This window comes from Helianthus annuus, chromosome 12 (assembly GCF_002127325.2).
Source record: "Helianthus annuus cultivar XRQ/B chromosome 12, HanXRQr2.0-SUNRISE, whole genome shotgun sequence".
Lineage (NCBI taxonomy): Eukaryota > Viridiplantae > Streptophyta > Magnoliopsida > Asterales > Asteraceae > Helianthus > Helianthus annuus.
In genome coordinates, this window is record NC_035444.2 from 140,644,786 (window position 1) to 140,659,930 (window position 15,145).

The 15,145-nt window shown below is 40.0% G+C and overlaps 1 protein-coding gene across 1 annotated transcript; it reads right to left on the reverse strand.

The window, feature by feature from the left end:
• Window positions 1-928: 928 nt before the first annotated feature.
• LOC110893322 (extensin-like) lies at window positions 929-6,631 on the reverse strand. Its single transcript, XM_022140435.1, has 2 exons — window positions 6,482-6,631; window positions 929-2,143 (listed from the first exon to the last, which is right to left on the reverse strand). Exons 1-2 carry the CDS (start codon window positions 6,629-6,631, stop codon window positions 929-931), a joined length of 1,365 nt encoding a protein of 454 aa, XP_021996127.1.
• Between the last annotated feature and the right edge of the window lie 8,514 nt (window positions 6,632-15,145).

Here is a 15,145-nt window from a genome sequence, read left to right on the forward strand (position 1 = left end):
AAGCTATGTAAATGATATTTATGGTATGTATAACTTATGGACATGTTCCGGAATGTTCGTTACAGTTCAAATTGGCATACTTTTACAGTTTGTCAAGTTTAGTCCCTGTAAGCGAATTAACTTGTTTTTGCCATACCAAAGCCTTCAAAACTTATTTCTAAGTTATGTAAAGGTTATTTGAGGTATGTTGAGTATATGTTGCTGTTCCGGAGTATTTGTCGCATTAAACTGAGTACGTTTACGCACCAGTTTGCGTATAATTCCCCAGAAAGTGATGTAGAGCTTGAAATCGAACAAGAGTTGATATGTGCAAACGATACACATATTTATACAAGTCCAAAGTATGAAATACAATATTTCATTGGTTTGGAGTTTGTTTGATGGTTGAAGTGACACAGGTGTCACAGCCATTTTTACACCTTTGCTTAAAAGCATGCATCTCAAACGGATGTCTTGGTGTACACATCACACTGATGTTTACTAGCCATGATTCACATTGATCATTTTTGCTTTATGTGACTTGCAAGGATCCAAGTACCTTTTTGGAAGCTCGTGTGGTTTATCGTACCGCATAGCTGGGAATGTTAACATGTTTTCAGATGTTAACAGAGATTTATTGTCTTAAAAAGGTTGTACCATCATAGCCAATTAATACTTTGCCTAGGTTATACCTCTAAGAGTTTCTTTGGCAGATCAATTATAAATTGAAAAGATATGTCATGGTATAATAAAATACACAATTAAAACCAAAGTTAAAACTTCATTAAGATGAAACGAATACAACTGCCCTAAACGGGACTTAGGAAAAGACAAACTACCCGCGCAGGGGGATAAAGAAAGGAAATAAATCCACGCAGGGATTTGATACAGGAATCAAACAAATGTCCTCGCAGGGACATGCAAACAAAAACAAGAAACAAACTATCCTCTACTTCTTTTTCCCCTTAATAAGGTTGGCGAGGCCTTTCATAAAGCTGTTATGCCTTTCCTTGTTCTTCTTGGTCTTATGCTCGACCTTATCCAACCTCTCTAGGATTTCCTGAGTTTGTTGCTGTTGCTGTAGTTGCTGGGGAGGAGTTGGCTGATACGGAGGATACTGATAACCCTGAATCGGGTATTCAGTTGGAGGCATAGAAAGGTAAGGAGAAGGATAAAGGTGATGATACTGTGCAGCCGTAAGATATGGGTCGTGAGTTCCATATCCAAATGGATACCCTGACAGTTCTCCATAAGGATTGTACCCGGTAGAACCTGGGTATGTTGGGATGGGATTATCAAATCCCGTAGGCGGCTGAGGTGGTGCATAAGAAGCTTGCGGAGGATTAACCTCCGGAGCCGCGTTTGAGGGTCCACCCAACTGGGGGTCCTCCGGAATAGGGGGATAGGAACTCAAACCACGAGGAGAACTGAAATGGGGTCCTCCTCGTACAGACATACGTGCATTCCTCCTTTGCCTCGGAGGCTCGGGAGGTGGCTGCTGTGGTGGCTCTTCTACCGGAAGTGGTGGTGGTGAGACATCTTGGAGTTGAGGATCTTCCAAAGGCGGTTGGGCCGGAGAGTTATGGGAAGAAGGGGTAAAATACCAATCATAGGTACCCATTCTCTCCTGGAAGGAGTCAGGCCCACTGTATGGGGATCCTAGAAACGGAGATCCACTAGATATGTTGATAGGGTGGCCCGGGGTTCCTGTTTGCATTTCCGGGTCGGGGTCATCATCCATCTCCATTTCCTGAGAGAAATGGTCCTCAGGGCCCAACGGGTTATAGCCAAGAAAATCGTTAACGTAGTCAGCTGGGTTGAACTGTCCCGGGGAGTAGGGAGAGTCAGAGTGGTGAAATGAATGAGATTGCAAAGAATGATGCGACGGGTAAGACTCATGAGAGTGGTGAGATTGTTGTGAGTGTTGTGAATGCTGAGGTTCATCAGGAACAAGTGGTCCAAAGGACGGGTGGAAAGAAGGTGACGCGCTTAGCGAGACCGAGTGTCTTGCCGGCTCGAAAGGTTGACCCCACATATCGCGAGAGTCAGAAGTGGAAAAAGACGCCGATGGAGTGCGTCTGTGCGACGGTCCAACTGATGAGGGTCCCCCATGCATGGGACCTTTGCCTCGTCCTCTAACTGTTGGAGGCATGCTAGTGAAATCCTGTTGCAACAAGAAAACAGAATAAAACAAAACATAATAACAGCAAGGAAAGATAAAGATACATCCTAGGTCATTTGCCTAGACTCGAGAGTCTAAGGAATGTGCTTATTGTGTCATTGAGATTAAACACAAAAGGTTAGTGTTTAATTCGCTCAATGTTGGCTCTGATACCAACCTGTCACACCCCAATATTCCATGTGTTACCGGTGGGCCCGGTGGGGAGTATCGTGACGTAGTTAATATCATCATTGTCAATACACACAATAATATAGCACAGCGGAAGGCTGGGTAAATAAACTATTACAAACCATACTGTCTGTCGATGTTCGAGTACATGAATAATACAGACCGGAATGTAATAAGATCCACAGGCGGATCATAAAGTACAAGAAAACAAAAACTACAGACTCCGGGTATCTATTGGGATTTGCAAGATCCTCTATAACACCCTATATAGCTCCAGTTTATTTCGATAAGTACCTGTCAAGTCAATCTTTAGGAAAATATGTCAGTATACACTGGTAAATACAATTTAACTGACTCGTTTTTGAAAACATTTAAGAAAATTGATTTAGATGCACATGGCATAAATCCTTTATAACTTGGGACAATCTTATTAAAATCTTGTATACAGTTTTACATGCTTGTCATACATGTGGGGCCGGTTTGTAAGCCGGACATGATTAACTGACTCACCACTTATAGAACCCACAAAGGAGTTATCCCCAACTTGTGGTAAATTAATATTTAGCATTTGCATCTGTCGGGTGCATGCCTGCACCCCGTGCATAGGTCGTGGCCATTAATAACTTAAATGAGCCAAGGACATCCAGGACACGGTCGTTAACCCCCAAATGTTTATGTTATCAAACAATACAGATTAAAACGGGTTATGCAGATTTATTAAATCACAATCCGACATAATAATCCCATACCCGACCAAGCGGTATTAATATACCGTATCCCAAGCCCGTATAGGGAAAATAAGTTAAAAGTATTTACCTGATGTAGCAGTAAATCCCTAAAGTTCCTGAAAGGCACTTTTTACCGGAAGCTATAAATCTGTATAGAAGGTTTAATTATCTATTAGGATGCTAACGGGTCTTTACTTAAGTCAAAGACTTAGACCGACTAGCTAGAAAGAAACCTTACGGACCTAACCGGTAGATTAAATGGAAACCGGGATAGAATGTGATTTAGACCCGACAAGCTTGGATACTTGTATAATATGGGTAAACTAAACACATTCTGGAAAATGAGGTTTTAATGACAAAGTTAAGCCCGTTTCGGCTATTTTACGTAAACTAGTCACGTAAGCCGTTTCGAACGCGTAAATGCGTAACGGGTAACCGAAAGAACTATAAACAGGTCTTAATCATTATTATGCTCAAAATATGTTAATATATCAGTAGCATATCAACATTTATGCCCAAAAAGCAATTTAAACCAAAATAAGTCTCATAAGGGCATTTTGGTAATTTTGATGCTCATAAAAGAGTTTATTTATAAAACTGAGTTCCAGGTCTGATTGGATTAGTAAAAACATGTAATTTATTGAGTTATATCAGTAAGATACTTAACATATGGAAATTATACCTTTTATGACCAATTATGCATCGTAGGGGCATTTTGGTAATTTTACATAGGCTTTTAAAGGTTAAAAATAGGTTTCTGAGTTTAAAACATTAGCTTACTGTAATATTATGTAAATTAGTTTAAAACATCAGTAGGTTATGAGTTTTAAATGATAAATATAGTTTTGACCCATATTAGGTGCTAAAAACGCTTAATATGCGATTTAAAGGGTTAATATGGTAAAAATAGAAAATCTGATATTTTGGTCAGTTTATAAGGTTCAAAATATTATATTTATCATAGGGAATCAGTAGCAAAAAGTTTGACTTCAAAAAGTTATGTAAAACTCGTTTTATGCATGAAAAGGGTAAAACCGGTAATTACCGAATTTAGGCTACAATCCTATGTTAAGCTCAGCCTAAAAATAAATAAAAATCTTCAAAAATCCCAAAATATTATTTAACATCAGTAGGTAAAAAGATTGGTGTCGAAAATCGGGTTTAGATGGGCCTTATGCTAATTACGCTTTTTAATTACTAAGAAGTCCCTTAATTACGCTATTGAGCATAACTCCCATTCTAGACCTCAAACTGATGTCAAATTTTCGGGACATGTCTAAATATTAGTAGCAAAGGTTTTAGTTCATTCACATTGCTAAAAATCTCGGTTTTATGCAAAAAGGGCGTTTTAGGCATTAATGAGCATAATTACGATCAAGAGCATAAATTACAAACGATTAGGCACCATGCAATATAACTTCAGAGAGTTATACTACAATGTAATATGGTCCTAATGGAAGCTTAAAACATGGAAGAATTAGGCTTGAATGGGTCAGGACTGAAAGTCAAAGCAAAAGTCAAGCTTTTGCGACTTTCGGTTATAATCTGCCCTTAGACGATTAATTGTCGGATTAGGACTGATAAAACAAGTTTAAATAGTCATTACCGAGTCATTAGAATGTTATAATATAATTTAGAATCTCTGGTTTATTAATGAGAATTATTTTTGTCATTTCTGTCCAGTTTGACTTTTTGTCAAACTACTTTGACCCGACATTTAATCAGTCAAACGAGATAATTAGGAGACACCCTTCCAGGGGTTAATCACCTATGCTAATGTGGTTTCATAACCACTTTCAATTTGATTAGTGGTTAAGCCACATGTAATTAAAACGAAAGTCAAACTGATTAAGCACTAAGTTTGACTTTTAAGCAATTAAGCTAAATTAAATAACTAAACAAGTAATTAGAAGCTTACTAATGGTCCTAGCAATCTTTTCTACACTTGAAATCCTCTTGTTACTGCTGAGAACTCCAGAGCAAGTCCCACAATTGAGTTGTTGCAAATGATGTTCAAGAACACAAGAGGAGCTCTCCTTATATAGCAATTTCCATTGATCTTGATCACTCCCAGGTGTTATTGAAGGCCCTGGGATCACCCCAGGTGTCCTACCTATTAATTTGAACCGACTTACAGCCCCTAGGTCGTTAAAAACTAGGCTAAGGCGGTGTAACAGGCCAAACCCGCACCTGGCAACATTTTTCTGTACTTGGCAGTCTGACGCGCCCCATGTAAGACTTAAGGGGGGTCTTACGCGGGCCGCCTGGACCGGGTGAACTGGTAAAACAAGTTTCAGACTTGGCAGTTTCAGTCCCTGAATGTTTAAACTCCTTTTTAACTTCATTTTTGGCAATCATGGCCCTTGTAATTAATTTCTTGGGGCCCAAGGATGGGTAAACAAACCTCGTTAGGCTCGGGTTCGTTAAATTCCTTCAAGAATGCAAGTTTCATCAAGTTGACGCTTTTATCCCAACGTTTAGAAAACATGCTTAACGATCTCGGAATCACGTGAAATTTTTATCACACATTCTCGGGAGTATATTTGAATATTACGAAGCCTCGGTTTCATTAAAAGGCCACTCAGAGGTCAGAATTGACATATTGACACTTTTAACCCTTGTAATTTATAATCTTCCGATTATTTTCACAAACGGCTTCGCATACCCAATCAATCATCCATTTAAGAATATTTTCTTCACGTGTGGTCTTTCAGAGGCCCAAGTTTGGCATGTCGACACTTTTAGTCCTTTCGTTTGCATATTTTCACTTGTTGTCAACTTTAGTCCCTTAAACTCAATTTTTCACATAACCGGAGTTTAGGACACGTGTCTATGTATAATTGGACACGTTTTTACGTGGTGTTACAGTACGATTCCTTCACATACTTTACATCAGACAGAAGATCTTCTTTAATCTTTTCTAATTCAGCAATCTTGTTATATTTTTCTTCACAAACTTTGCCAGATTCTGAACATTTCTCACAAGGTTTAGTGACCTTAACCACCTTTTTAACTATCTTTTCAACCTCGATAGTCTTTTCAACTTCAACAAGTTTCTCAACTTCAACATTTTTTTCTATTTCAACAATCTTTTCAACAATTTTCTCAACTTCCACAAGTTTTTCAACTTCGACAATTTTCTGCACTTCGACAACTTTTTTTATTGCATGCTCAGTCATTGTTTCATCTTTTGTTTTTCAGCTTCTGTCTTCGCCTTTTCATCAGCGAGTAACTTTGCTGCTTCCAGTTCTCTCTTCAACTGAGCAATCTTCTTTTGATTCAGCATCTCAACTTTATCTGCATAGAAAAAATTAAAACTATCAGGATCAATGCTTTTTGTACATTTGTTAAGATACTCTTCCTCATCATCTGTATCAACATCACTTCCTAGATCTGGAAATATTGGAATTCTTTTCTGACAAACTTCATTTTCACCCAAAATTCTGGTAACAAGAGCCACATCAGGTCTAGCCACACCAGGTATATACTTGTCCCAGATAAATCCTTCTGCAACAAACTCATCACCTTGATCTATTATACCATAATAAGCGTTTTTGTTTGCTTCTTCGATCATTTTCCCATGAGCAGTTTTCCGAACTTTTTGCTGAGGTTGTTGATCGATCTAATGAAAGATTGATTTTTGATAATAATTGCTCTTGTCTTGACTCCCAGTTGATTCTTGGTTTTTACACTCTCGTTTAAAATGACCTTTTCCTTTACATCGGAAACAGGTAACCTTTGACTTGTCAAAACCCAGTGGAGAGGTAGCCATTCCTCGAAACTCATCTCTGCCAGTAATTTGTTGAAACTTTTCAGCTCTCCCGCAGGCACTAGCCAAACACCATTTCACATCCATCAACTCAAGTTCGTCAGCATCTATTTGGTCGTAATCTTCTTTTGTGAGCATCGGATTACCGATTCTTCCTGCAATCAAGCTTTCATACGATTCTAACATGCCGACAAGAGATGCCATGTGTTGCTTAGTGACTTTAGGAGATAGATTTTGACCATTTTGAATAGTTAAAGTAACATTGCACTGCAGATTAGTAGGATTTTGCTTTTGAGGGCTAGGTGTGTTGCTGTTTGGATCAAAGCTTGAGAATGATGAAGTGTATCCACCACTTTGTGTTGTAGTGCTAGCATTTGGACTTGCAGAACCATCAGCACTAAATGCAGTACTAGTCTTTGGACTCTGGCTGGGAGTAGCCTCAAACTTGTTTCCTCTGTAGTACAGACTGACATCTTGTTTGGCGTTTGGATTTGTCATGATAGCAGTCTTCTGAATATCCAATTCTTGCTCTTCAATTTTCTGAATAAACTGAGCCAAGTTCATACTCTCAGTCTTCCTCATGAGTTTCACAACCATCAAATAAGTTCCCCACTTATGCTGTGGCAATGCTTCAGCTAACTTATCGACCCACTCATCATCCTCTTTCTGAATATCTAATCTTCCCATTTCCAGAACCAGATGACAGTATCTATCAATGGTCTATTTGGTTGTTTCATGATCAAATGCAGTAAACATGTCAAACGATTTCTTCAATAAGGCCTTTTTGTTTTTGATCATATCAGCACTTCCTCTGAATTTCTGAATCAAAGCCTCCCAGATTGATCTAGCTGTTCCGTTATGTTGAAGTAACACAAAAATATCTTCTTTAACAGCTTGCTGAAGAATGTTGATCATCATCTTTTCACTGGTATATTTCAACTTATCAGCTTTTGTAAAATCATTAAAACCCTTTTCTAACCCACGCTCATTCTTTGGTCTCTCATAGTCTTTCAGCAGTGAACACCATGCATCAAATTTATATGCCTGAACCCAGTTCTCAAATCGACTTTTCCATCCCTAAAAATCTTCGATATACATGAGTTTTGGTGGTTTCTGATGAGTACCCGTCTCATTCTCACTGTATAAAGTCTCAGCAGCAGTAACAGGTGCAACGGGTGTCGCGAATGCATTGTAGAATTATTCAGCCATGTTTTTGGTAACACGTTTTTCAATGACAGTCAATTTCGAGCAAAAAACAAATTGGAGCAAAATCACAAGTAACTCAGTTTCAAGCAGAACAACTGATCTCGGGCGGAATCACAAATATCTGTTTGGAGCGGAATCACAGTTATGATTTGGAGCGGAATCACAGTTGTCTGTTTGGAGCGGAATCAGTAGTTATATGTTTGGAGCGGAATACCAAACTTAACACTTTTGGAGCGAAATCAGTAAGCTTTTAGAGAGAAATCAAACACTTTCAGGTGGAATCAAGAAATCTGGAGCGGAATCAGACAATCATCTCGAGCGAAATCAGAATGTGTATTCTCGAGCGAAATCACTTCTCGAGTCTATTTTTGCCATTTTTAGTTTGAATTTTGCAGTGAAACTTTCAAGGGTATGTTAATGTGTAGTTTTATACAATTTGTGAAAAATTCAGCTGATTTTGACCGTTCAAACTTGTTCAGATTCAAAAAGAAGGTGTAGAAGTCAGAAAATGAAGTTGTTTTGGCAAGAACTCCTCGTCCTGAGCTCTGATACCACTTGTAGGATCACGTGCTGACCCAAACGAGTCAATCCGATGAGCTCTTATCCGTTTCAGATGCGGAAAATAAGAAACGGACTAGTAAAACAGCTTGATATACTTAAATTTGCCTTGTATTAATGATTTCACAGCTTTACAGTCAAACGGCACTTCGGCAGCAGTTCGGTACCGGAAACAAGAACACGTACGTCTGATTTCGCTCAAACAGGTATATATAGGGGTAGGGGTTCCGCTCGAAATGACATGAGACATTTCGGGCGAAATCACTATGATCTGATTTCACTCGAAAGTGTAACATGCACTTTTCGGGCGGAATCAGCCTCTTGAGCGGAATCAGAACTTTTACACAAAAACCCAACCTATTTTCTCGTACAACGTGCCCTGATCTAACATTCTAAGACTAAGACACGGTACAAGACGAAGTCGACAGATGTATGCACCAACAATTTTATATATTCAGAGCTTAACTAGCTTGTTGTATAAAAATTTTAGTACACCCTTTTTAGAGCGATGCTTTCAATTGGACCCTGTTCCTTATCAAGGACTTCAGATGTCACACCCCCAAAATCCACCTGCGGAGTATCACCGCTTGGGAGCGTGACTGACCAGGATCAAGCCACCAATCATATAGAACAATATATATAGTAAAAGTAATTGCTATCAAACCAAACCCAATCCATATGAAAGGTGTTCCAAAAACATAAGTAAGTTATCATTGTTTAGCGGAAGCGTATAAATAAAACCCATCGCAATAAAGTATCAAGTATCATAAGTGTTTAACAAGATAATCACGATCCAAGCCCACAACGACCAGCTCCTCCCTGTGCAAGCTCCAGGTATCTAACGACCTGCAAGGCATGTAACAGAGGATCAACAACTAGTTGAGCGAGTTCACAGAAAGTAAATGCGTAATTGTAAGTTCGTAAGTAACATGTGGCTCTTTTTTGAAGAAAACAATATGGCTTTTCTCTGGTCCCTTAGGCGATTTTGGCGACTACTCAAGAAACCCTAGTTTTGCTTCGTTCGTTCCTACTGATCTTCTTCTTGATTGATTTCGGTTAGCAAGTGGGGTGTTGTCGTTCCTTCTGAGTAAGGATACTAGACTTCACCGTGTTTTCTAATCGTTTGACGTCGGGTTTAAGGTTATTTTTTTTCTTTCGTTTTTTCTGCTAGGGTTTGTCGCCGGATCGTTTGGTTCTTGTTATTTCTCTTTCTTTTTTGCACGTTGCATGGTTCTAGATCTTGTTTGTCATGGATTCTAAGCAGTTCAAGCAATCGGATATGGATGCTAGACTTGTTAAACCGCCGGATATATTGAGCGCCTCGTTAAACCCTAATAAGGGTTTTCAGGTGGCTAATGAAAACGCTGATGCAACTCCGGGTTCAACGCCAGGCACTGCTCCGATACGTGGAATTGGATTACGGGTCACAAACATTGAAGGTAATACATTGCTGCCAAGGAGGGGATTATATTCCACGAATAATCCATCGATCCTTGATGGGTTGGAGGCAATATCTTTACCTGTGGAGAATATGTTTGCTGCTGGAGGATCGTCGTCGAGGGCTGCTACGGGTCAACCTGATACTGTGCATGATGAGCCTTTTTGGGATACTTATAAGGCAGAAGAACCAGTCTCGTATGCTGAAAAAGTGCAGTCAAATCGGAGGAAAACAGAGGTAAATTTCAGACTTATGGAACCAGTTGAGACAAGGGAGGGTGCGGACATTGTTATTCCTAAAGAAGTTGTCAAGCAGGTTCAAGATAAGTTTGAGAACGTGTTATATGGTTACTTTCTTGGAAATAGATTACCGTTTCCAGTAGTTGAATATTATGCAAAGAATGTCTGGGCCAAGTATGGATTTGTTAAACTCATGATGAACTCAGATGGATTCTTTTTCTTTAAATTTGATTCTAAAGATGGTATGACGAAGGTGTTGGAAGGAGGGCCATGGCTTATTCGTAAAGTTCCTTTATTTTTGAATGTGTGGTCGCCTAAGGTTAGTCTAAAGAAAGATGGGATTAAAAATGTTCCAGTATGGGTTAAGTTGCACAACGTTCCAATTTCAGTGTACACGGGTGATGGTTTGAGTCTGCTAGCATCCAAACTAGGGGTTCCAAAAAGATTGGATTCTTACACTGCTGATATGTGTGTTGAGAATTGGGGTAGGAGTAGTTATGCGCGAGCCATGATTGAAGTCAGTGCGGATAAAGATCTTAAAGACCATATTATCCTAGCTATTCCAAAGATGGATGAGGAGGGGTATATAACTGAACGTGTAAAGGTTGAATATGAATGGAAACCCCTTCGGTGTGCGACATGTTGTTTATTTGGGCATGATGAGAATACGTGCAGTAAGGTGGATAGGGGTAAACTTAAACAGGTAGTCGTTGATGATGAAGGATTTGTTACGGATAGGAGGAGGGTAGCGAAGCGGTCATATCTGCAAAAGAAACAAAAACCCAAAGTGATTTATCGGCCCAAGCTGAATACGATTGGGGCAAGTACATCGGGCACAAAGGAGGATAAAATAGAAAATGCTGTGTCAACTTCTTCAGGCGCAAAAGGGTCGGGTACATTCAATGTAAAAATTTCGAATGCCTTTGATGTCCTTGATTCAGCAGAGGGGGATGGATATGAGAGTAGACCGGGTAATTCACATAACAAGGATAAAAAAGGTGGTGATACGGTGCATGAAATAGACGAGATTTTAGACGAGATTCCAACGGAGATGTCAAAATTTATGAGGAATGCGAATCAGGATACTCAAGCTGAGGGGGCAAGCACTCCCGGTCACATCGGTTTGAATGGATAGTATTATGTCCTGGAACATAAGGGGATTGAACCGTCCCCTGAAACAAAGTGAGGTTCGTGTTCTAGTAGCTGAAAATAATTTAAAAGTTTGTGCTATCTTAGAGTCTCATGTTGATGTTACGAAACTGGTTAAAGTTTGCAAAAATGTGTTTAGAAAATGGAATTGGACTTCAAATGGTGGTCAATGTAGTCGAGGCACTAGAATTATCTTGGGTTGGGATACGGATTCAGTAGACCTTATGGTCTTGGCTCAATCGGACCAAGTCATACATGTTCAATTGATTTTCAAGGCTAATGGGAAAGTTCTCTTTGGTTCGTTTGTGTATGCCGAAAATAAGTATCAGGAACGGAGGGCCCTATGGGATGATCTTTGTAAGCATAATAGTCTGTGTTATGATAAGCCCTGGTTCGTGATGGGGGATTTTAACACCACTCTTTATCATGAAGACTCGCTTTATGGGCCGTCGAAGCATACTATTAGTATGAGGGAGTTTAATGATTGTATCCAGAAGGTGGAGCTGCTTGATATCAAAGGCCACGGCCTTCACTATACTTGGACCCAAAAACCAAAAAATGGCATCGGACTCTTGAAAAAGATCGATCGAGTAATGGGTAATCTTAAGTTCCTCGAGAGTTTTCCAGACGCTTATGCCTTGTTCCAGCCGTATAGAGTGTCTGATCACTCTCCATGCATTTTAAAGACGAACAATAGTGTGGCTAAACGGGCTAAACCGTTCAAGTTTCCTAACTTTATTACCGCTAAACCTGAGTTTAGAAAGTATGTGGTTCAGGAATGGTCGAAGAGCATTGATGGTGTTCATATGCTTTCGGTTATGAAGAAACTAAGGAACCTTAAGCCGTATATGAGAAGAATTTTGTTTGATCAGGGGAATCTCCATACAAAGGTGACTGAGTTGAGGAAAAAATTGGACGACATCCAGATGATGATTGATAAAGACCCTCTTGATGCTAGTTTACGGCAAATGGAGGTTCAATGTCTTCATGAGTTTCAATCAGCGGCATATGATGAGGAGAGCTTTCTGAAACAAAAGTCTAAGGTGGAATGGTTATGTGCTGGTGATTCGAATACAAGTTTCTTTCATAATATGGTGAATAGCAGGAATGCAAGATGTAAAATTCATAGTATTCTGGATGCTTCGGGTAATCGGTATGATGGAGATGGTGTTGTGAATGCGTTGGTTTCTCATTATTCTAATTTTTTGGGTGTGGAATACCCGGTTGAATCGGTAAGCTTGGAGGATGTCTTCACCAATGTTCTCTCGGCTAATGTTGCGGGTTATATGGTGCGTCAGGTTACCCGTGAGGAGGTTAAGCAGGCTATGTTTAGCATAAGTGAAAATAAAGCCCCAGGCCCTGATGGGTACACTTCAGCGTTTTTTAAGCATGCATGGGATATTGTGGGTGACGAGGTTACTAATGCGGTGTTGGATTTCTTTGATAATGGTCAACTGTTGAAACAAATAAATCATACGATTCTGGCATTGATTCCTAAGAAAGATACGGCGGATTCAGTTTTGGACTATCGTCCAATCTCTTGTTGCAATGTTCTGTACAAGTGCATAAGTAAGATTATTACGGATAGAATAAAGGGTAGCCTGGAGTCGCTTGTGGGGATTAACCAATCCGCCTTTGTGCCGGGTAGGAAAATATCTGATAATATCCTTCTCACTCAAGAGCTCATGCACAACTACCATTTAAATAGAGGTCCTCCGAGATGTGCTTTTAAGATTGATATTCAGAAAGCTTATGACACGGTAAATTGGAGTTTTTTGGAGATAGTTCTTCAGCGGTTTGGTTTTCATAATAAGATGGTTAAGTGGATCATGACATGTGTAACCACGGCTTCGTATTCGGTCAGTATTAATGGTGATATCCACGGTTACTTCCCGGGGAAACGTGGCCTTCGTCAAGGGGATCCCATGTCGCCTTACTTATTCACGCTTATCATGGAGGTGCTCTCTTTATTACTTCAAAAGGCGGCGGAATCTTCGTTTAAATTTCATGCTCACTGTGCTAAGCAGAAAATCATTAACGTCTCATTTGCGGACGATTTGTTTATCTTTGTAAATGGTGACATCAGCTCGGTTAACAAGGTTAAAAATGCTCTTGAGTTGTTCACTAGTATATCCGGCTTAGTTCCGAGCCCTTCAAAGAGCACGGTTTTCATGTGCAACGTTCCTCCATCGGTTCGTCAGCAGATTCTGAGTGTTATGCCCTTTCAACAAGGTAATCTTCCTGTTCGGTATCTTGGGGTTCCGCTTATTACCACTAGGCTGAATTTTAAGGATTGCAAGATCCTTGTTGATCGGTTGGAACATAAAATCACGAGCTGGATGAATAAATCTCTGTCATTTGCGGGTCGGCTCCAACTTATAAATTCGGTCCTCTCCTCAATGCACATATACTGGGCCTCCGTTTTTATTATTCCTGTTCGTATCATTCATGATCTAGAGAAAAGAATCCGAAGATTTTTATGGAATGCGGGAACTGATAGTAGAGTTCGAGCGAAAGTGGCTTGGAAGGATGTTTGTTTACCCAAAAAGGAAGGTGGTTTAGGCATTCGTAGTATTGCCGATGTCAATAAAGCTTTAATTACCAATCATATATGGAGTATTATCACTAAACGGAAATCTTTATGGGTAAGTTGGATTCACTCTTATAAGCTGAAAGGCAAGTCTTTTTGGGATATTCCGAGTCGAGGAAACATGAGCTGGGGGTGGAGGAAAATCCTCTCCATTCGTGAGTTGGTTCGACCGCATGTTTGGTTTACTATTCGAAGTGGGACTCAAACAAATGCATGGAGTGATAATTGGAGTGAATACAGCCCGCTTAGATCCTTTATTACGCCGAGACACATTGCCAATGCAGGTTTTAACCTACAGTCTTCTGTTGCGGATCTGATTGATGATCACTCTCAATGGAAATGGCCTCAAGCTTGGAATGACTTGTACCCGGTTTTAATTAACTTACCGGTTCCGACTCTAGATCAAAATATGGAGGATAGAATCAGTTGGAAGGATCGGGAAGGAAACAAGTGTAGCTTCGGATCTGGGGTGGTGTGGGATTCTATACGCAACAGGGATGGAATCGTTTCGTGGGCAAACATGGTGTGGTTCGCTCAATGTATCCCGAGACATTCGTTTCATATGTGGCTTGTGTGCAAAGATAAGCTAAAGACGCAAGACAGATTGGCGGCATGGGAAGCAGGAAGCGAAACTAACTTAAGGTTAATGTGTTGTCCTCTTTGCAGGTACGGCCGGGACTCGCGTGATCATCTTTTCTTTCAATGTTCCTATGCGTCTAAAATTTGGAACAATGTAAAGACAATGGTGGATTTGGATAGTGTGTCTGACCAATGGAGCTCTATTATGGTATGGATGGCTCAATATGCTGATTCGAAGACGTTGGTTCATGTTATTTGCAAGATTCTTATAGCAGCATCTTCGTATTTTATTTGGCAAGAGAGAAACAACCGATTATTTTCTCAAAATTGCCGAACTCCCGAACAGGTGGCGCAGGTGATACTTCATACGGTCCGGTTAAAAGTGATGGGGTTCAAAAAGGACAGCAAACCGGGGAACAGGAGAGTTTTCGAGAAATGGAAGATCTCTACAGAGAATCAGCTAAATGATCCAGGCTAAATGAATTAACTAGAGTCTTGAGTTGTCTAGTTTAGTTGTGGCCGTTTTTGGTTTTGTTGTTCTGGGTTGTTTCTGTAGTTGG

Coding starts and splice junctions, on each gene's coding strand:
- LOC110893322 (XM_022140435.1), bottom strand. CDS start 6,631: ATGATCGAAGAAGCAAACAAAAACGCTTATTATGGTATAATAGATCAA. Junction 2,144..6,481: donor GAATTTTGGGTGAAAATGAA/GTTTGTCAGAAA, acceptor TTGTTGCAACAG/GATTTCACTAGCATGCCTCC.